At 48.2% G+C, this 18,959-nt stretch overlaps 1 protein-coding gene across 2 annotated transcripts; it reads left to right on the top strand.

Annotated features, from left to right (window-relative positions):
- The first annotated feature begins 407 nt into the window (after positions 1-407).
- DNAJA4 (DnaJ heat shock protein family (Hsp40) member A4) lies at positions 408-18,084 on the top strand. 2 transcript variants are annotated; one of them, XM_021710529.1, is made up of 7 exons: positions 408-526; positions 6,133-6,310; positions 8,050-8,154; positions 9,050-9,277; positions 10,461-10,691; positions 15,909-16,009; positions 16,109-18,084. In XM_021710529.1, the coding sequence occupies exons 2-7, from the start codon at positions 6,253-6,255 to the stop codon at positions 16,322-16,324; spliced, it is 939 nt and encodes a 312-aa protein (XP_021566204.1). In that variant the 5' UTR covers positions 408-526; positions 6,133-6,252; the 3' UTR covers positions 16,325-18,084. The 2 variants fall into 2 exon arrangements, with proteins under 2 accessions (XP_021566204.1, XP_008052510.1); XM_008054319.2 differs by lacking the exon at positions 408-526 and having other exon boundaries at positions 6,127-6,310.
- Positions 18,085-18,959: the final 875 nt, after the last annotated feature.

Here is an 18,959-nt window from a genome sequence, read left to right as displayed (position 1 = left end):
CTTATAAAACTTCGGTTGTCTCAGGTCTTGGGAGGTGAGACCGTTGTCATAGCTGATGGCAATGACACCTGTGAAGGCACCAATTACCCATCTAGCATTTAGACTTGTGGAAATGATGCTGGCATCAAAATACCTGCCCGCATGGTTATTCCAAGCTGGAGAAACCTACTTCAAGAGGGCTGACTGATAGCAGCAGTGATAGAATGTTTATATTTAGCCACATGTGCTGAATGTGGTTGTCACAAGTTTGAAATGCTTTCCTGCAAGACCGTTTGTCTGTTGCTCACTTGAGTTCTTTCTCATCTATATTTAGGTGGCTTACTGTAGCTTTTAAAGTCACTGGCTTTTAACATGGTGTTAGTGATTCATAGGCCCGCTCCTTAAATTCATTGTAGTCTGCTTCTGACAGTCTCCTTTAAGGGGAGCTTCTAGGCTCTGATTTCGTGTTCAGCAGGCTGGCTAAAGACAGGGTGTGGGAAAGCCTGCTCACCCAGTTTCAGGTCAGACTTCACAGCATTCACTAAGAGTTAGTTCATGGCTGTGTGCATACAATTTGAGATGAATGTGCTTTTGGTGTTCAGAAGCTTTTACATTTAAAAAATTGGACTTGACCTGTATTGTATGTTTGTAGGTTTCGCTCTGTTTGTACCTGTCTGGGCAGGTTGTGTGGTTTGTTTTAAACTAATATTTAAATAGTTTGTTTTAGTGGGACGCAGTGGCTCATGTCTGTAATCCCAGCACTTTGGGAGTGGAGGCGAGAGAATTGCCTGTCCTCAGAGGTTTGAGACCAGCCTGAGGAACATGGCGAGACCTCATCTTACAATAAATCACAAAAACTTAACCGGGCCTGGTGGTGCATAGATGTGGTTCCGGCTACTTTGGAAGGCTGAGGCGGAAGGATTGCCTGAGTCCTGGAGGTAGAGGCTGCACTTGAGCTGTGATTGTGCCACTGCGTTCCAGTCTGGATGACAGAGTGAGACCCCAATCCAAAATAATAATAATAAAGCCAGGCATTGAATTAGGTGTCCCCTAAATGAGGCTCTTGCATTGAGGTCTGGCAGGCACCTTTCAGCTTATGATGTACCCACTGCCAAGTATACTTTCCTTAATGAATACCTTTGGTGATGGGAATAAAACCTTAGTTTAGTTTTTGGCTTAAACGTCTTCCAGGAGGCTGCCTCTGACCCATGGACTGAACCCCCGGCTTAGTACTCATCCTACTTTAATGATGATTACTATGTGTTTGATACCCAGATTCCCTGCCGTAATGTAAGCAGGGCAGGGACTGGGCCTCCCTGGCCACTCATGGGTTGTGTGTCTAGCTGTGCAGGGCAGGTGCTGAAGTGTTAGTTGGTTGACTGAGTGAGTGAACCGCAATGTCACAAGAAGAAATGCACTTTTAAAAAGCTTATATAGAGCAGGGTGCGGTGGCTCACACCTGTAATCCCAGCACTTTGGGAAGCTGAGGCAGGAGGATTGCTTGAGCCCAGGAGTTTGAGACCAGCCTAGGCAACTTGGCAAGACCTTGACTCTACAATAAATCAAAACAAATTAGCTGGGTGTGGTGGCACACCCCTGTAGTCCCAGCTACTTGGAAGGCCAAGATGGAAGGATTGCCTGAGCCCAGAAGGTCGAACATGCCACTGCACTCCAGCCTGGGAGACAGAATGAGACTCTGATTCAAAAAACAAAACAAAACAAAAATTTTAAAAGCCTATATAGGAGGAGGAGAGAGCCCTGGAAAGGGACGGATGAGAAGGGGCATTGCAGTGAGGGGGAGATTGGGAGACCAGTAGAGATTTAGATTGGACATCAAAGGGGATGAGGAGACTGGGAACACAGCTTATAGAAACTCTGCTTTCAAGTTTACAGAGAAGGCTCATTCGTTCATTCATTCACCACACTCCTGGGCTTACTGTGTGCTGGGTGCACTGCACAGGCCTTGTGTATATGTGTGTGTGTGTGTGTGTGTGTGTGTGTGTGTGTGTGTGTGTGTAAGAGAGTCTGTGTGGAGTTCTTGTCTACTTTATCTGTCACAGGTAGAACTTTTTATTTATTTTTTTTCCTAAGTTTGTCACTGTATTATTAATGTCTCTTCAAAAATAGATTGTGCCAGTCCTTCCACCCTTGCTCCAGGACAACTGAGAAGGCCGTTGGGGTGTTGGTTGGTCTTTGTTTTTGGCCCTGTTGTCTTGTGTTGCTAAGCGTCACGGCAGCCCGTGTCTGTTGTCAGATGCTGTGCATGGAGTCTTTGCTTACCTCCTCTGTGACTGGTTTTGTGTAGGACACAGGAGAAGTGGGTGGCAGGCTGGCAAGACAGATCTTTTCAGGGGCAGCGGTGTGAGGCATCTTCTTGGCTGTTATCCTGCTGAGATGAGTTTAGCCTTTTGGTTAATTTCATGGTATCTTTTAGTTTGAATAGTAGGTTTTTCAGTTAAAAATTCATGAGGGATCATGTAACAGTGCAGAAAACTTCATAATACAGAGGAAAACCCCCAAGTACACGTTGTCCTACCCACTTCTTTCCAGACTTTTCCCAGGATGGTCATGCATGGTCACCCTGGTACACAGACTTTTTTTTTCCTCTCTGCACTTAATATTTGATCATAAGTACTTTTCCAATTTGCTGTATAGTCTTCAGAGCCATTTTTTCCAGCTGTGCAGTAATCCTATTAAGGTTCTGCGGCAAATGGCCACAGTCAGAAAGGCAAGCTGGTTAGAGCATTAGTCTCCAACAAGGAAAGGGGCAGGCAGGGAGCTGAATTAGACTCGGGGGTTCTGAGACCCCAGAGGTGAGTGGACCCGCTAGTGGTAGTTGGGGCCCCCATCTCATGTGAGATCTGGCTTCTGATTGTCCCAAGCAACAGGGTTTTCCTTGTCCATTCATAGATTAATTCTATTAAGTCCAAGTGTCTGGTGAGTATCCGGGGTATTTGGGCATGTTTCTAGCGGATATTCCCATAAAGTGTATTTACCTAGTCCCTGACCTGCAGATAGGCACAAAACTCTCTAGTGGACGTCCACCTGGTCTCATTCTTTCTGAGCTGTAGCAGGCATCCAGTATCTCTGTTGCACCTAAGTTTTTCTGCTGAGAAAAGGGGTAGTGGTGAGTTTTATCTATTTCTGTGCAGAAATGATATGAGAATGAATACATCAAAAGATCTAGCTGCCTTGTGTATACTGATTTTTAATTTTTTTGAGTTGGAGTCTCACTCTGTCGCCCAGACTGGAGTGCAGTGGCACGCTGCCGGCCACTGCAACCTCGACCTGCTAGGCTCCGGTGATCCTTCCACCTCAGTCTTCCAAGTAGCCAGAACCACAGGTGCACACTACCACGCCCAGCTAATTTTTGATTTATTGTTGAGATGAAGTCTCGCCAAGTTGCCATGGTGGGTCTCGAACCCGCAGTCTCAGGCAATTCATTCACCTCGGCCTCCCAGAGTGCTGAGATTACAGGCTGAGCCACCAAGCCCGGCCTGTACTGATGTTTTTAAGACTTATTTTTTTAGGTTGTCCGGTTTTTTATTAGCTATTATTTACTAGTTACTGATTAGCTCTCAAACAGGGATCTGTAGAACAAGGGAATACCTAGTGTCTCTGTCAATTTCTGTACCTGTATCTTCCTGGTGTTTTTGTTTCCTGTACATTTTATGAAGCCAGCTGCATTATAGGGTACTTAAATATACAGAGGGTGCCAAAATAATGTGCACACATTTTAAGGAAGGAAAAAACTGTATTAACATTGTAATACTTAATAAAATGAATACAATTCATGTTTGACTTCTGCAATTACAAGAGGTGCTCAAAGTGGTTGCCATCAGTGTCCAGACACTGCTGGTTATGGTGAACATCTCTTAACATTGCTTATAATGGGTATACCTTTTTTTGGCACCCACATAACGTCTGTCTCTCGGATTAAACCGTAGCCTCCAGATGGCCAAGACCGTGCCTCATTTATTCAATTCTGAAATCCCAGAATCAAACTATTCATCTAGCACACATTTATCAATTGCCTTCTCCATGGCAGACACCGTTCTCGGCTCAGGAGACAGCCATGTATGAAGCTGCCCGTCCTCACAGAGCTTGTATTGCAGTAGGGGATACAGCAGATGCATTGGGTGTTGTGGCATGTTAGAAGGTGGTTAATGCCGTGGAAAAAAATAAAACAGGGAAGGGGAATGGAAGGGCCAGGGAGGTGAGACTTTGCAGTTTTGAAGCTGGATCACTAGGGAGGTGTCCCTGAGAAGGTAGCCTGAAAGGCTTGAAAGAGGTGAGTGGGGAGGCCACAATGGCTGAGGTATCCCCAAGGCACATGCTGCAAGGTTGAGGAACAGCAAAGAGGCTGGTGAGGCTGGTGTGGAATTGGGGAGCGGGAAGGACGCAGGTGGAGATGAAGGCAGAGAGGAGTGTCAGACTGCGTTCCCAGATGAAAGGACTGACTTTTACTTCCAGTGACTTGGGCCCCTGTGGGGGGGGGGGTTGCACCAGGGATCGACGGTTAGCAGGCTTGGATGGGGAAAAGACTGGAAACTGGGGTGAGGAGGGGACCAGTGAGGAGGCATAGTCCAGACCAGAGAGGGTGGGGGGAACTTTGACTGCTGTAGATGCAGTGGTGGTGAGAAGAGCTTTTGCATATTTTAGTGTTCTGATTTTATTTTTAAAAATTCCATCGCCTGATCCCAGGAGTTTGAGGCTGCAGTGAGCTATGCTTGTGCCACTGCACTTCAGCCTGGGTGACAGAGTGAGACCCTGACTCTAAAAAAGACTTCCATATATCTGCAGAGAAGATGAGAGTGGTATAGGAAACACCGCATACCTTCACCGAGCCTCACTAGTTGTAAATATGTTGTCACATTTGTCACATCCATTATTATATTTATTGTTACCATTTGCTAGAGTTTTTGAGAGGAAGTTGCATATATTATAACCATTCAGACCTAAAGAATGCACGTGTTTCTCCTAGGAACAAGGATATTTTGTATATAACCATAGTACAGTTACCAAATTTAAGAAGTTTAACAGCGAGAAGAAGGATACATTTATCCAGTTGCTCCAATAATGTCCTTGGTAGCCATTTTTTCCCCAGTGCAGGGTCCCATTCAGGATCCCACATTGTATTCTGTTGTCCTGTCTTTTAGTTTTGCAGAAGGCCCCTCCATTTGGGTTTTCTGATTCTTTTCTTACAATTGGCCTCCAGTGTTATGTTTTTGGTGGGAATGCTACACGTGGGACATTGTGTCCGTCTTAGGGTACTGGAGCTGCAGATGTGACCAGTGAGATTAGTGTTGCCAATAAGTGAGGTAGGGAAGGCTTTGAGAGGGGTAGGACTCTGGGGGAGAGACCAGGAGGACAGATTTGTACATACTGTCTGGCTCGCGGTTAGGGGCTCACAGATACCTGTAGTTGAATTTCTTTTCCTTTTTTTTTCTTTTTGAGTCATGGTCTCAGTCTTGCCCAGGCTGGAGTGCAGTGACATGATCATGGTTCACTGCAGCTTCAACCTCTGGGCTCAGATGATCCTTCTACCTCAGCCTCCTGAGTAACTGGGTCTACAGGCATGTGCCACCATGCCCAGCTAATTTTTTTTTATTTTTGTAGAGATGAGGTCTCATCATGTTGCCTAGGCTGGTCTTGAACTTCTGGTTTTGAGCCATCTTCTTGCCTTGGCCTTCCAAAGTATTGGGAGTACAGGCATGAGCCACTACACCCAGCATGTAGTTGAGTTTCATGCTAGTAAAGTAGTGAAGTGATTCTCGTGGGCTGGAAAGCAGTAATTGCACCTGGAGTACTGGGTTATCTGCTTATATATTAAACTCTGGCACGGTCTCATGGCGTCTTAGCTGGTCTCAACTTTCTGTCTGGTATAGCCAGGGTAGGGAGAAACTTCCCCTCCCTGTGGCCTTCTCTCTCTCTCATTCTTGTGGTGTCCCTGCCACCAGTTCCTTTATAGTCTGCCCTATGCTTCCTGCTCAAGGGGGAACTGGGGGTGCGTAACAGTCTAGTTTGAGGGGTGATGCTGGTCAAATGAAAGCTCTGATAATATTTTATATTCATATGGTGGGTCTATTTAATAAAACAACTCAAACCTCCACTCTCTTTTTAAAAATCTCTCTTTCTCTTTCTCTTTTAAAGTTTAAACTCATATCCCAGGCATATGAAGTGCTTTCAGATGCAAAGAAAAGGGACATCTATGACCAGGGTGGAGAACAGGCCATTAAAGAGGGGGGCACGGGCCCCAGCTTCTCCTCGCCCATGGACATCTTCGACATGTTCTTTGGTGGTGGAGGACGGATGGCCAGAGAGAGAAGAGGTAAGTGTGTTGAAGGAAACTGTACATATCCTGGGAATCAGGATGGATCATGCAAAAGGGAGTGAGTGTCATGCTTGGGACCGTCCACTTCAACGAGTTCATCCCTTGGCTAGTTTCGAGATCATCTGGAATCTCTTGGTGTATTTAGTAATTCTCTGACACCCTCCAGCATCACCTATGAAGGAGTAAATGGAGTGGTTCAAGTTCATCTTGCCCTCTTTTCTTTTGTTGATGGGTCAGACCCGAGTGTCCTGAGGTACGCAATGGCACTTTCTGTGGTTGTCAGTGATCCCTTTACCAAGATTGCCCCTGTCCCTGCCCTGGGCCTGAGGGCTCTCTTGTTCTGGCTGGTTCTCTGTCATGTTTAGTATGGCCTCATTTTCCCAGTTTGCTCAGGGAATTTTCTAGGTAACATGATTTATGTTTTAAAATCTTTGTAAGCGACCTGGCTTTCTTTTCAGAATGCATTGTGCTGAGCAGCTTCATCCCCAGGGGGTGAACGAGAAGCTTAACCCTCAACTGAATGGCCCAGGTCCCTGTTTTTGAGCTCTGGGGTTTGCGCTAATTTTTCTACGTGTCACCTCCTGCCAGACTATGGGTCGTCACCTCTGTTATGAGTGGTCTCTAGCAAGGTAGCTCCCTGGTTTACTGTTTACTGCTCAGCTGATTTACTGTTGACAAGTTGCTTTGGATCTTGAACCCAGATAGATAACCAAGCGTATTACAATTCTGGATAAAGTCAGATTACAATTCTGGATAAAATCAGGTCTGAGCTGGGGTTTAAGAAATGTGGTTTTGGTCAGTGAGATCCCCTGGATAAATGAAGCTGTGTTTATTCTCACATTATAATTGACTGAGCTTTATAAAGCTGGGATGTCAATTCTGTGAACACAGTGTGCTAAAGATCACCAAGTGTTTATTAGGGAAAAATCCTTCCTGTGTCCTCTGGGAAGAGGCCTACTCATATAATTGATGGTGTGAACGTGATTAAAACCTCGGATGTTCTCTGGCCCAGCTTTCCCCATCTTGAGGTGAGAAACTTCATGTCCTTAATTAAGTCATCTCTCAAAGTTGACAGCCAATAAGCCAGGACACATTGTCTCAGTGACTGCGAGAGTGCCACAGGCAGCAGGGAGGGTCTTGAGGCTGCCTGTCCTACAGGTGGGCAGGCACTGGAGCAAACGCATTGCCACCCTGAGGTCTAAATGCCCGCCGTCCTAAAGGCAGAAGTGAGATTTCTGCAGAGGAGGGGATTCCCACTTGGTCCCTGGTTACAGAAGGGCTTGGAAAGGAAAGCACTGTGTGTCCAAGGAGGAGTTTCAGTGAGAGGTCCAGAGACTCCGGGTGTCATACGTTCATCTTTGAGAACAGGCTCCTGTCATGGGAGAACTTACCTAACCTGTTTCATTGGTTAACACTCCTTAGGTTTCTCAGGTAGCGAGCTCCCTGTCATCAGATTTGTTCTCAGAAAATAAAGGTGGAGAGTCCTTTTGTTGACCTCTATAAATGATTGAATAATTAGCTCATCGCTAGTAAGGATATTTGTTCTTGTTACTGGCCAGGGGCCAGTTGGGGTGCGCTGGTGTAACAGAAGCATCACTTCCCACGGGGGAGGAGGTGAATGACCAGGTGCAGCCTTGGTCTCTGGAGACTTTGTACAATGCAGGGTCCAGGGTGGTGTTGAATACACTGGGCTGTTTAGTACAGTATCACTCATTTTTTTTTTCTCCCTTGGTAAGGCAAGAATGTTGTACACCAGTTGTCTGTAACTCTTGAAGACTTATATAACGGAGTCACGAAGAAATTGGCCCTCCAGAAAAATGTCATTTGCGAGAAATGTGAAGGTAAAAATCAATTTTTGACTGAATCTCACAGTTCTGATCTCTTAGATTTGGAACCATGTCTGCCTATTCTGTACTTCAGAGAAAAATCCTTTGTCTTTCCAAATGCAAGGGTCAAGCAGAGGGTGTGAGCAGGTGTTTCCAGGGCCACATTTGTTTGCCTGAATGAGTGTTCCTTTGAACGGCACCTCTTGAATATGTTGACTATTCTTTAAAAATTTTACAAATCAAGACAGTTCACCTGTCTAGGAGTTGGCAGGCTTTTCCCATAAAGGGCCAGAGAGTGACTGTTTTAGGCCTTGTAATTACTCAACTCTGCCATCAAAGTACATCAATGAATAGGTGTGCCTGGTTCCAATAAAGCTTTATTTATAAAACCATGCACTCTGGCCATAGTTTTGTAATCCCTGATATAAATGTAAATGTAACTACCATAACTTTTAATATATATTTTATTTATTGATGAACCATAACTTTTGAGAATCTGAGTTTTCAAGAAAAGTCAAGTCTGGTGACCCCAGGCCCACCTTATCCCATAGAGCATTGGCTGAGCTGGGTGGCCGCCCGTGGTGACAAAACTTGTGTTCCCTTGATCTCCACAGCCCTGGCTGCCTCATTAACCTGAAGGCATGGGGTTTTTCTCACCCTGGGGTGGAAGAAAACACATTTAGTGAAACTAAAGTGATACATTTGATTGGCACAGCCCAAAACACAAATGTTTGATAAACAGATGTTATCTGGGTGGTGAGACTCAGACTCCTCTGCATTTTTTGTGATCATCAGTAGAATCCCAAACCCGGTGTCCAGTGTGAGGTTCCACCGTCTTCTGCTGTGGCGCCCCACAGGGAAACTGGTGGAGGGCACAGCTCTCACTCCTACCTCCTGCCCCCACCCGCAGGTGTCGGTGGGAAGAAGGGATCAGTGGAGAAGTGCCCGCTGTGCAAGGGGCGGGGCATGCAGATCCACATCCAGCAGATCGGGCCGGGCATGGTGCAGCAGATCCAGACCGTGTGCGTGGAGTGCAAGGGCCAGGGCGAGCGCATCAACCCCAAGGACCGCTGTGAGAGCTGCAGCGGCGCCAAGGTGACCCGCGAGAAGAAGATTATCGAGGTACATGTTGAAAAAGGTGAGGCTGGGCAGAACTGGCGCCCCCGCTGGCCGGCAGTGCTACTCGGGTGCCCATTGCGGGCCACACAGGTTAGGTGGCAGGGAAGCAGCTGTGTTACACACCCACCAGGGCGTGCCTGAGCTCCTCCTGTTTCCAGCTCATCTTCTCTTGACCCTCCCTGGCCTTGTTTCCGTTCTGTGTCACCTGCCAGAGTTTTCTTGCTGAAATCTGCTTCCTTGAGATCACACGATCTTTTTTGAAGGGTTTCTAATGCTCTGAAGTCTTCCTCAACCTCAGCTTTGGTTAGTTGCCATCTCCTGACAGCCTGAAACCATCCCACTAGAATCTTCTGGTGCATTCTTCCTAATAGCTTTCAGTGCTCATTGGCCGTAAGAACATGTCTGAGCCTTTGTGGCTGTGTGTTCCTTTTCTCCACGTCCCCTCTGCTGCATAGATTCTCCCACGGGCAAAGCTTTCCTCTGCTGTTCATTTTGCCTAACACCATCATTTTAAGGCTTCTTTCAATCTCAGCTGATCTCCAAGTATCCCCTGATGATGCTGAGGCTTTCTAATCTAGCGAGCATATTCTAGATCAGAGATGAGACGAAAAGGAAAAGAATCAGACACCTGAAGCCACAGTGGTGTTGTTAAAGGACTTCCTGTTTAAACATACTTGAAGCTCAGGCCAGGAAAGGCACAGAGAGGGACAGGGCTGCTGTGCAGTCCCCAGAGCCATGTACCATGTGCACTGGGAAGTGGGTGGTAACAGGGTGACAGGGCCTGGGCAGGATGTGTCTTGTGAACCTGGGACATGGGGCCTCATCTGCCCTCTCCCTGAGCCCACTTGGCTCGAGCCCTACTTTCTGCTGAGGGAGGCGGGAACTCTTTCTCAGTGATAAGCCCTGCCACCCTGCCCTGCCTCCTGCCTGCATGAAGTTGGGAGGTCTGATGAATAAAGAATCCTTGAAGGACCTTGTGTTCCTTCTTCAGAAGCTTTGAGGATACTTACCTGGCAGGGGAGAGACCATGGTCATGAAGGTGGTTTTCCCAGGTGAGGCATAGGCATTACACTCCAGCTGTGCCCTGTGATTTCCCCAAATGTGGGAAACTTGACTGCGAATGAGAAAAAGCAAAACAAAAACCTTGAGGAAGAATGGTGTGTATGAGAATCAGCTACTCAGCAAGGGATGCTGTTTCCCAGGTATGAAAGATGGGCAGAAGATACTGTTTCATGGAGAAGGAGACCAGGAGCCTGAGCTGGAGCCTGGTGATGTCATCATTGTGCTTGATCAGAAGGATCATAGTGTCTTTCAGAGACGAGGCCATGACTTGGTCATGAAAATGAAAATTCAGCTTTCTGAAGCTCTTTGTGGCTTCAAGAAGACGATAAAAACACTGGATGATCGAACACTTGTGATTACATCCAAATCAGGTAAGGCTTCAAATGTGGGTTTCCATTGAGGTGGTTCTGAATGTGTAGCACTATCATTTTAGCAAGTTTTTCTGATTTTTAAGGTTGGTACATAATTCTTTTCATATTTATGAGGTATTTTGTTACATGCATCAAATGTGTAAGTCAAGCCAGGATACTTGGGAATACCCATCACCTTGAGTATTTTTTATTTCTGTGTGTTGGAAACAGCCCACACATTTAAGGTGGACTTCTGTTACACGAGTTATTTTGACTTGATTTTCTCCAGATTTAATGTTATCACTAATGACTGGAGAATTTTTTGAATTTCACATATATACCCCCCCCAAAAAGAAATTCAGTGTTGGGGTGGGGGGGGGAGCTTCAAATAAGAATCTTGGAGGTCTAAAATTCTAGCCGGAATCTGCCCATTAAGCTTAAATTTTAAAAAATTAATTTTTTAAATAAAACACAGCTGATAATAGTGGTGTTTTTCTATCAGGTGGTGATCCGTGCTGATTCATCCACATGCTCCTCTACCCTCTGTGTTGTCTATTACATGAGAGACATTTTAAAATAGAATCTTCCTGAAAAAAAAGACATAGCCCATCAGCTTATCCTTAGAGGCTTCCACAGGAACTGCTGTCTACACACACCCATGGGAACCAGAGGGAGCAGCCTCTGGGCAGAAAGGTTTCCCCAGGGCCTGGGCTCAGCCCCCTCACGCTGGTCAGACACAGGGCACCCGCCCCCAGAGGGCTGGCATTTACTGCACTGAAGGGTCCATGTGGGCACCAGAGCACCTGCGTGGAAGGGGCTGAGGAGGGAGAGGCCAGGCTAGAGACCTGGGCTAGACTTTGCTTCTGGATAACACTGAGGTTAGCTATATGTGTAAAAGGTTCTGGGTGAAGCCACCCAGGTACCGGAGACCCAGCACCATCCATGAGCAGTGCTGCTCCAGTCCCCTTGCTGGCCACAGGGCTGGGGGGTAGCTTTTCCCATGGCCATCTGAGGATTGGGGATAGAGGGCGAAGTTAGGCTGAGGGGAGGTAACCAGTTGATAAGCCTGTCCTTGCGCAGTGGCAGCTGGGGATGAGACTCGAAGTCCAGTGGGGTGAGTGAGGCCCAGGCTTCTGCCTCCATGCCCGTGTCTCCCTTTCCTTCATGCCTGCGTCTTCTCGCCAGCCTTGTGCTCCATCTTTGTCACCTTCTTCTCTTTGGTTCTCTCTGGTTCCTCCTTTTCTGGGGATAATATGAAATGGAATTACATATCCAAGCCTTGGTCAGTTAGTGGGCTTTTTTCTTTATTTGAGTCAGGGTCTCACTGTGTTGCCCAGGCTGGAGTACAGTGGCACAATCATGGCTCATTGCAGCCTCAACCCCCTGGGCTCAGGTGGTCCTTCAGCCTCAGCCTTCCAAGTAGGTGAGACTACAGGCACGTGCCACCATGCTTGGCTAATTTTTTTTTTTTGAGTTGGAGTCTCATCATCACCCAGACTGGGATGCAGTGGCACGCTCTCGGCCACCGCAGCCTCAACCTGCTGGGCTCTGGCAATCCTTCCTCCTTAGCCTTCCAAGTAGCTGGAATTACAGGCACCTGCTACCACACCCAGCTAATGTTTTATTTATTGTAGAGACGAGGTCTTGCCAAGTGGCCCGGGCGGGTCTCGAACCCGCGGGTCCAGGCAGTCCACTCACCTCGGCCTCCCAAAGTGCTGGGATTACAGACTGAGCCACCAAGCCCAGCCAGGCTAATTTTTAAAATTTGTTGTAGAGATGAGGTCTTGCTGTGTTGCCCAGGCTGGTCTCAAACTCCTAGGCTCAAGCAGTCTTCCCACCTTGGCCTAAATGCTGAGATTACAGACATGAACCACTTGTGCCTATTTTTTTAAAAAAACAACTTTTTATTTGGAAACAGTTTCAAGCTTACAAAAAGTTGTAAAGATAAAAACAGTCCAAGGCCCACTTGCCTGTCCTACCATTTACCCCATTTGGTTTTTCATTTGCTTGTGTATGTTTGTATCCACAATCTTTTTTTTTTTTTTTTTGAGTCAGAGTCTCACTGTGTCGCTCAGGCTGGAGTGCAGGGGCATGCTCATGGTCACCGCAACCTTGAACTGCTGGGCTCAGGCGATCTTCCCACCTCAGCCTTCCAAGTAGCTGGAACTACAGATGTGCGCTGCCACGCCTGGCTTATTTTTTGATGTATTGTAGAGATGAGGTCTCACCAAGTTGCTCAGGCTGGTCTCGAACCCCCAGGCTCAGGCAGTCCTCTTGCCTCAGCCTCCCAAAGTGCTGAGAGGACAGGTGTGATGAGCTACTTTGCCTGGCATGCCTCCATATTTTTAATCAAGGATGGGGGAAGAACTGCAGTGTGATGCAGATTGTGCATGAAAATGTAAACGCCTTCCTCCAGCCTTCATCCTGTCGACCTCCTGAGGCCCATGTGGCCTCCCCCCTTGAGGAGGAAGTCCAGGGCACTGGTTGTGAGCAGACATGTGCTGTGTACCCCAGCATCGTGTCCAAGGCCCCTTCACATGGTCCCAGCCCAGATCTAGCTCCTGAGAGCCGAGCCAGGGAGCATCTGTGTGCAGCTTTGGGAAAACCTGTCCTTGACTGGGGTGATGACTTGAGGTTCCAGGTCAACATGGCAGGACTCCCTGGTGCAGTGCCCTGTAGAGGGACTGGAGCCAGCACTCCTTGCTGCCTCAGCTGACCCCAGACCAGGGGACCTGGGAGGACAGAGTGAGGGTAGTGAGAAATGAGCGTTAGAGGGAAGGAAGTGGCAAACCCCAAGAAACCCCCTTATAACTAAGGAAGGACAGAGTATCCAAAAAGCTGGGGAGTTCTGCTGTCTTTGCTTTTTCTTTGTTTTCATTTATTCCCCCCCCCCACCTTTTTTTTTTGCATTCTCAATTTCTTCATCCCTCTCTTGTTCTGGCTTGTTTCTTGTTTCTTCGTTTCCTCCTCTCTCCCTCTTTTCTTCTGCTGTAGAAATGCCTTCCTCCCCAGAGCCTTAGTGTGTCTTGAGCATTGCTGAGAATTGGGTTCATGAGAAAAGTTACTTAGGAGCCACACCAGGGTATGATGCCCTGGTCTGCAGGCCGATGCTCACCTCCTGGAAGAGCCCGACTCTGATTTTCCTCTCTTTTTTAGTTTTCTTTTGAGTTGAGGTCTCACTCTGTCACCCAGGCTGGAGTGCGGTGGCACAATGATGGCTCACCGCAGTTTCACCACCTGGGTCAGGCGTTCCTTCCGCCTCAGCCTTCCCAGTAGCTACGACTACCACCGAACCTGGCTATTTTTTTTTTTTTGTAGAGATGAGGTCTTGTTATGTTGCCCAGGCTGCTCTCAAATTCCTGGGCTCAAGCAATCCTCCCTGGCCTCCTAAGGTACAGGGATTACAGGCATGAGGCACCGTGGTAGCCATGGTCTTCATTTCTTATCTGTTGTTTTCCATGCTTGGTCTCCCAGTTTCCCAGCTCCCAGCAAGTTAGCAGCAGAAGCGTGGGGATGTGGGCTCAACAGCAGCAAGAAGTGATACCTTAAGAAAAAAAAAGAAGTGACACCTGATAGGAACAGGGAGATAGAAAAACTAGTCACATGTCACTTACCGATGGGGATGCAGTCTGAGAGCTGTGTTGTTAGGCGATTTCATTGTGCAAACACCGTAGAGTGTACTTAACAGCAAGCCAGATGGTACAGCTGTGCGCTGTGGCCGTTGTGCCTAGGCTATAAACCTGTACAGCATGTGACTGCACTGAGTACTGTCGACAGTTGTAACACAGTGCTAAGTGTGTATTGTAATCTCATGGGACCACCAAGACATGTGGCCCGATGTTGACAGAAACATTGTTATGCAGTACATGACTGTACTTCAAAACACAAACCAAGAACACGAAAAGTCCAGCAGCCGGGAGCTGTGCAGCCAAGGGGCCACCATCCTGCACCTCAATAGGCTCCGAGGGCCGAGTCTGAGTCACAGCCCTGCCCCTGGATGACCCCCAAGGATAGAGAGTTGTCAGCACACTTTATTTTTAAAGCCGTGTATGACGTACCTTTAAAGATTTCTCTTGCGAGATGTCACTTTCTGACTAGTCCCCTTCTGGGAGAGGCTGCTGAGTAAATTAGCTTCCAGCTTCCTTCCTTCCCTCCCTCTGGTTTTTCTGAATGTTCTCTTTGTCTTTGTCCATTTTCACCATGAGCTGAAGCACATCCTTTTTCAGACCCTTTTGTTCTTTTCTCTCCCGTGTTTGGGGGGAAATCCCATTTTTAGACTTGGGGGAGAGCCTCGGCACTCTGAGGGTCCAGACTCTGTGTTGCTTCTGCAGACACAGTTGTGAGACCCAGGGGGCGCCAGCCAGGAGTGTGACCTCAGCTCACCAGTGTGTGCGGAAGGGCTCCATGCTGTGCCGTGCCATGCCGTGCCCTGCCATGGGGAGACTGCCGGCCGGAGCCACCTCCCTTCCCAGGATCTTGGCTGTCACCTGCAGGTGGCCCTGAGCCAGTTTTCATACCAGGTGTGGGGCTGGTTGGACTCAGTTGAGGCCTCTTCCTGCTCCAGGAGCTGCTTGAGTCTGTGCGGAGCAGATCTGTCACCACCTAAGAGACAGGCTGGCATGTGCTGTCCCCATTTTATGCAGACTTTGGTGTTGTGATGTCTGGTTCACTTTTTTGTTTTTTTTTTTTGAGTCGGAGTCTCACTTTGTCGCCCAGGCTGGAGTATAGTGGCATGCTTACGGCCACCATAGCCTCAACCTGCTGGGCTCAGGCGATCCTTCCACCTCAGCCTTCCAAGTAGCTGGAACTACAGACATGTGCCACCATGCCCGGATAATTTTTTGATTTATTGTAGACACAAGGTCTGCCAAGTTGCCCAGGCTGATCTCAAACCCTTGAACTCAGGCAATCCTCTTGCCTCAGCCTCCCAAAGTGCTGGGATTACAGACGTGAGCCACCACACCCAGCCTGGTTCACTTTGAAGCCTTCCTATGATGGAGGCTTCAGCATGCTGCCCCTTTGACACCCTGCTGGAGCCCCGAGTATGGGTCAGAGAGTCCCACTCCAGCCCCTCTACCCAGATAGTCCCTGACAGGATAGCTCTATTGCGGCCAGCTTGCTAGTCAGGTGCTGCCTTCCCCCTGCCTGTCACAGGGGCCAGGGCCTGCCCAGGCTCTCAGAAGACGGCCCTCTGGGGCCCCTACCTTCCTGTTTCATAACTACCCTTCTGTGTGGCAGGTGAGGTGGTCAAGCACGGGGATCTGAAGTGTGTGCACAACGAGGGGATGCCCATCTACAAGGCGCCCCTGGAGAGAGGGACTCTGATCATCCAGTTTTTAGTAAGTTCACTGTGTTTTCCTCTCATGGGACATATTTGTAAATGCCTTAGTCGAAGGAGAACAAACAAGGACCTTTCTTTCCCACCTCACCCTTGACAGGTCATCTTTCCAGAAAAACACTGGCTTTCTCCAGAAAAGCTTCCTCAGCTGGAAGCCCTGCTCCCGCCTCGACAGACAGTGAGGATTACAGAGGACATGGACCAGGTAGAGCTGAAGGAGTTTAACCCCAGTGAGCAGAACTGGCGCCAGCACCGGGAGGCCTACGAGGAGGACGACGATGGGCCCCGGGCCGGTGTTCAGTGCCAGACGGCATGACGCATGGCACACGCGGCCTCGCCGGACTCACATACGGTGAATGTAACGTTGGCACAATGAAAATGGCATCGCTTTCATGGCCTCGTGTCTGGGGTGTCCTGTGTATGTGTTCAGCATCCTTCATTGCTGAGTGTCTTTTTGGTTTTTCTTTTGCTTGTAACTTGAGTTATAGCTTAATTTATATTTAAATGTTTTAAGTGTCAATCACTTCTAGTCTGCATATGGAATTTGTTCATTGACATTTTCAGGATATACTTTGGAGATGCCAGTGACACACCGACACCTTGTGCTTCTAGCAGCTCTGCCAGGATTCAGTTCCACTCATACAGCGCAGCCCAGGCAGCAGCACTCAGTCCCTACCCAACCCCAAGGCACAAGGTGGGGTCCTTGCCCATCTCTAGGTCTGTGGTTTCTCTCTCCTCTTCCTCCCCTGGTAGAGGTATTGAGGGCATGATCTCAGGACTGCTAACAGGACATTTCTGAATCTAGAGTCTGGGCGATCCTTTTAAAGCATAAAAGCACATCTGTGGATTGGGCTTGGCTGCCTGTGCCTGCCTAGCACGCCCAGAGTTGCAGGGCTAACTCGGTTCCTGCTGTCCTGTGCTGGTTAGTGGTGGTGGGTGGGGGTGTGTGTGTGTCTGGTCAGCTCTTGGAAGTCTTTTGAAACTTCTGGGCCCCATGGGGAGGACAAACCTGTTTTAAATGATACGCTGACACAACTGTTTGCCTGTGACCCCCACACCTTGTCCTCTGTGCTTTCAATGGTTCTTTTGATGTTTGTAATGCTCTCCCACCAAAGTGCTTACTTGTAAAGAAAACGAAGCCCTTCCTTGTCCACAGCAGCCTCGGTGCAGCAGCAGCAGAAGCCAGGGGAGAATCTGGTGGTCGGGTCCCATGCCACAGCCAGCTTCTCTGACCAGGGATTCTGGGTGACTCGAGGGTCTAGAAAGGTGCAGAACTTCTGTGCTTTCCACCTCGTTCTCCCCCATCCGACTCCCTTCCAAAGGAGCGTTCCTCTCACTGCACAGCCATATCACAAAGGGCTTCCTGCTCAAGAGGCGATTTGGTGAGAACTGTACCACGCATTCTCCCATGGACTACAGATTGTATGGGTTGTCACTGTCAAGTGTAGCTTGTTTGCAGCGGTATTCATTATTACTTTATTCCTGGCAGATAGATTACAGTTTGAACTTAGGGGTACCTCAACCTTTAGCCATGACTGCTGCTTTCTCTCCCCCAAGTCATGAAGAAAAACCTTCTAAGCTGCTGGGTTAAAGCAGAGGCCGCCTGTCAGATCTACCCACCTTTGGTCATATGGTTCCTGAGAGTCTGTCTCAGGCCAGGCATTGCCCCTAGGAGGGTTGAAGGGCAGGTCAGACCATGCAGGTGAGGTGAGCCAGGTAGGTGGACCAGGTTCCTCAGAACATTGCTGGCTCCCAGGACACAATTTGCTCAAAGTATAGAAAGAGCCCACCTGTGCCCACTTTGACCATTGGTCAGGATAGACATAAAACCAATTCTTCCAACTAAGCCTATGTGACCTATGTGACCTAAAATCAGATTACAAATGGACCACAACTCCAGGGTGTTGTTTCTGTGCTGTGACTTACTAATAAATTCTTGCTAAAGAACTACTGTTGAGTTGGGGATGGAGCATTCGGCTCCTTGTCATGTTAGAGGATTTTGGAGGATGTTGCTTAAAATTCTATTCCACCTGTACATTTGTCACTTTAAAATTAAAATTAAGCTGGTATGAGACACATGTGGCTTTGCTTTTTCTTTCTTTGAGAGCTCAAATATCAGCGTTAAGTGCCAGCTTGCCCCACATTGGCTGATGTCATAGAATGAAGTTTCCACCCTCAGGAGCTTTATTCTGGGGGTGGTGGTAAATGCAGACGCCAGGGAGCAATGACTGCTATGAACAAGAAAAATGGGAAGGAAGGCCTCTACGCAGTTGCCATTGGAGCAGCTACCCGAATGCAGTCAGGGGCTAGACTCTGAAGGTCTGAAGAACATTCCAGGCAGAGGAAATGGCAAGGATGATGAGGAAAGCAGAGGCAAGAGAGAAGCAGGGGCTGTGAGCAAGAGCGTGGGCTCAATCCCGAGAGTGCTAGCTGGTGTGGGGAAAAGCACACGACCTGACTCACAGGCGCTGGCAGTTATGATCAATAAAAAGCTTCCAAGTATTTGCTGCCCACACCTTTCCCGCTAATATGCAGACCAGGTCTTAAGGAGGCTGCTGAAGAGACAGCTCCAAGGTACAGGTACTCTGAGGTAACTGAAGCAGGGCTGGAGTTCCATGTTAGGCACAGACTTGAGACTAGGCATTGCTAAGGCAGCAAGAACAGCCACCTGCCTTCCAGTGCCCACCCAGCAAGTGAGAGTCCTCTCTGAAATTAATAGGGTAAAAAGGAGGGCATGGCAGGGGACATCTTTACTACATCAACTAGAAGGATGCCTGGATAGGTAAGACCACAGAAGGTTCCATTCAGTCAAGTGTCCTGTTTCCTTCAGGACCCCATTCTGAAATAGATGAACTGCTTCATCACAGTGTCTGGGGGCGTGCTGCTGTATCTCACTCCATGAGTCAATCCCCTGCATGAGGAAGCCCGTATTTCTAAGCTGGAAAGTTCTA

Source organism: Carlito syrichta, unplaced genomic scaffold, assembly GCF_000164805.1.
Source record: "Carlito syrichta isolate Samal-C Ts95f unplaced genomic scaffold, Tarsius_syrichta-2.0.1 Scaffold289529, whole genome shotgun sequence".
NCBI classification, from domain to species: domain Eukaryota; kingdom Metazoa; phylum Chordata; class Mammalia; order Primates; family Tarsiidae; genus Carlito; species Carlito syrichta.
The sequence above is the reverse complement of the archived record's forward strand: the minus strand, read 5'-3'. Positions and strand labels throughout refer to the sequence as shown.

Coding starts and splice junctions, on each gene's coding strand:
- DNAJA4 (XM_021710529.1), top strand. CDS start 6,253: ATGGACATCTTCGACATGTTCTTTGGTGGTGGAGGACGGATGGCCAGA. Junction 9,278..10,460: donor CGAGGTACATGTTGAAAAAG/GTGAGGCTGGGC, acceptor GCTGTTTCCCAG/GTATGAAAGATGGGCAGAAG. Junction 10,692..15,908: donor TGTGATTACATCCAAATCAG/GTAAGGCTTCAA, acceptor TCTGTGTGGCAG/GTGAGGTGGTCAAGCACGGG.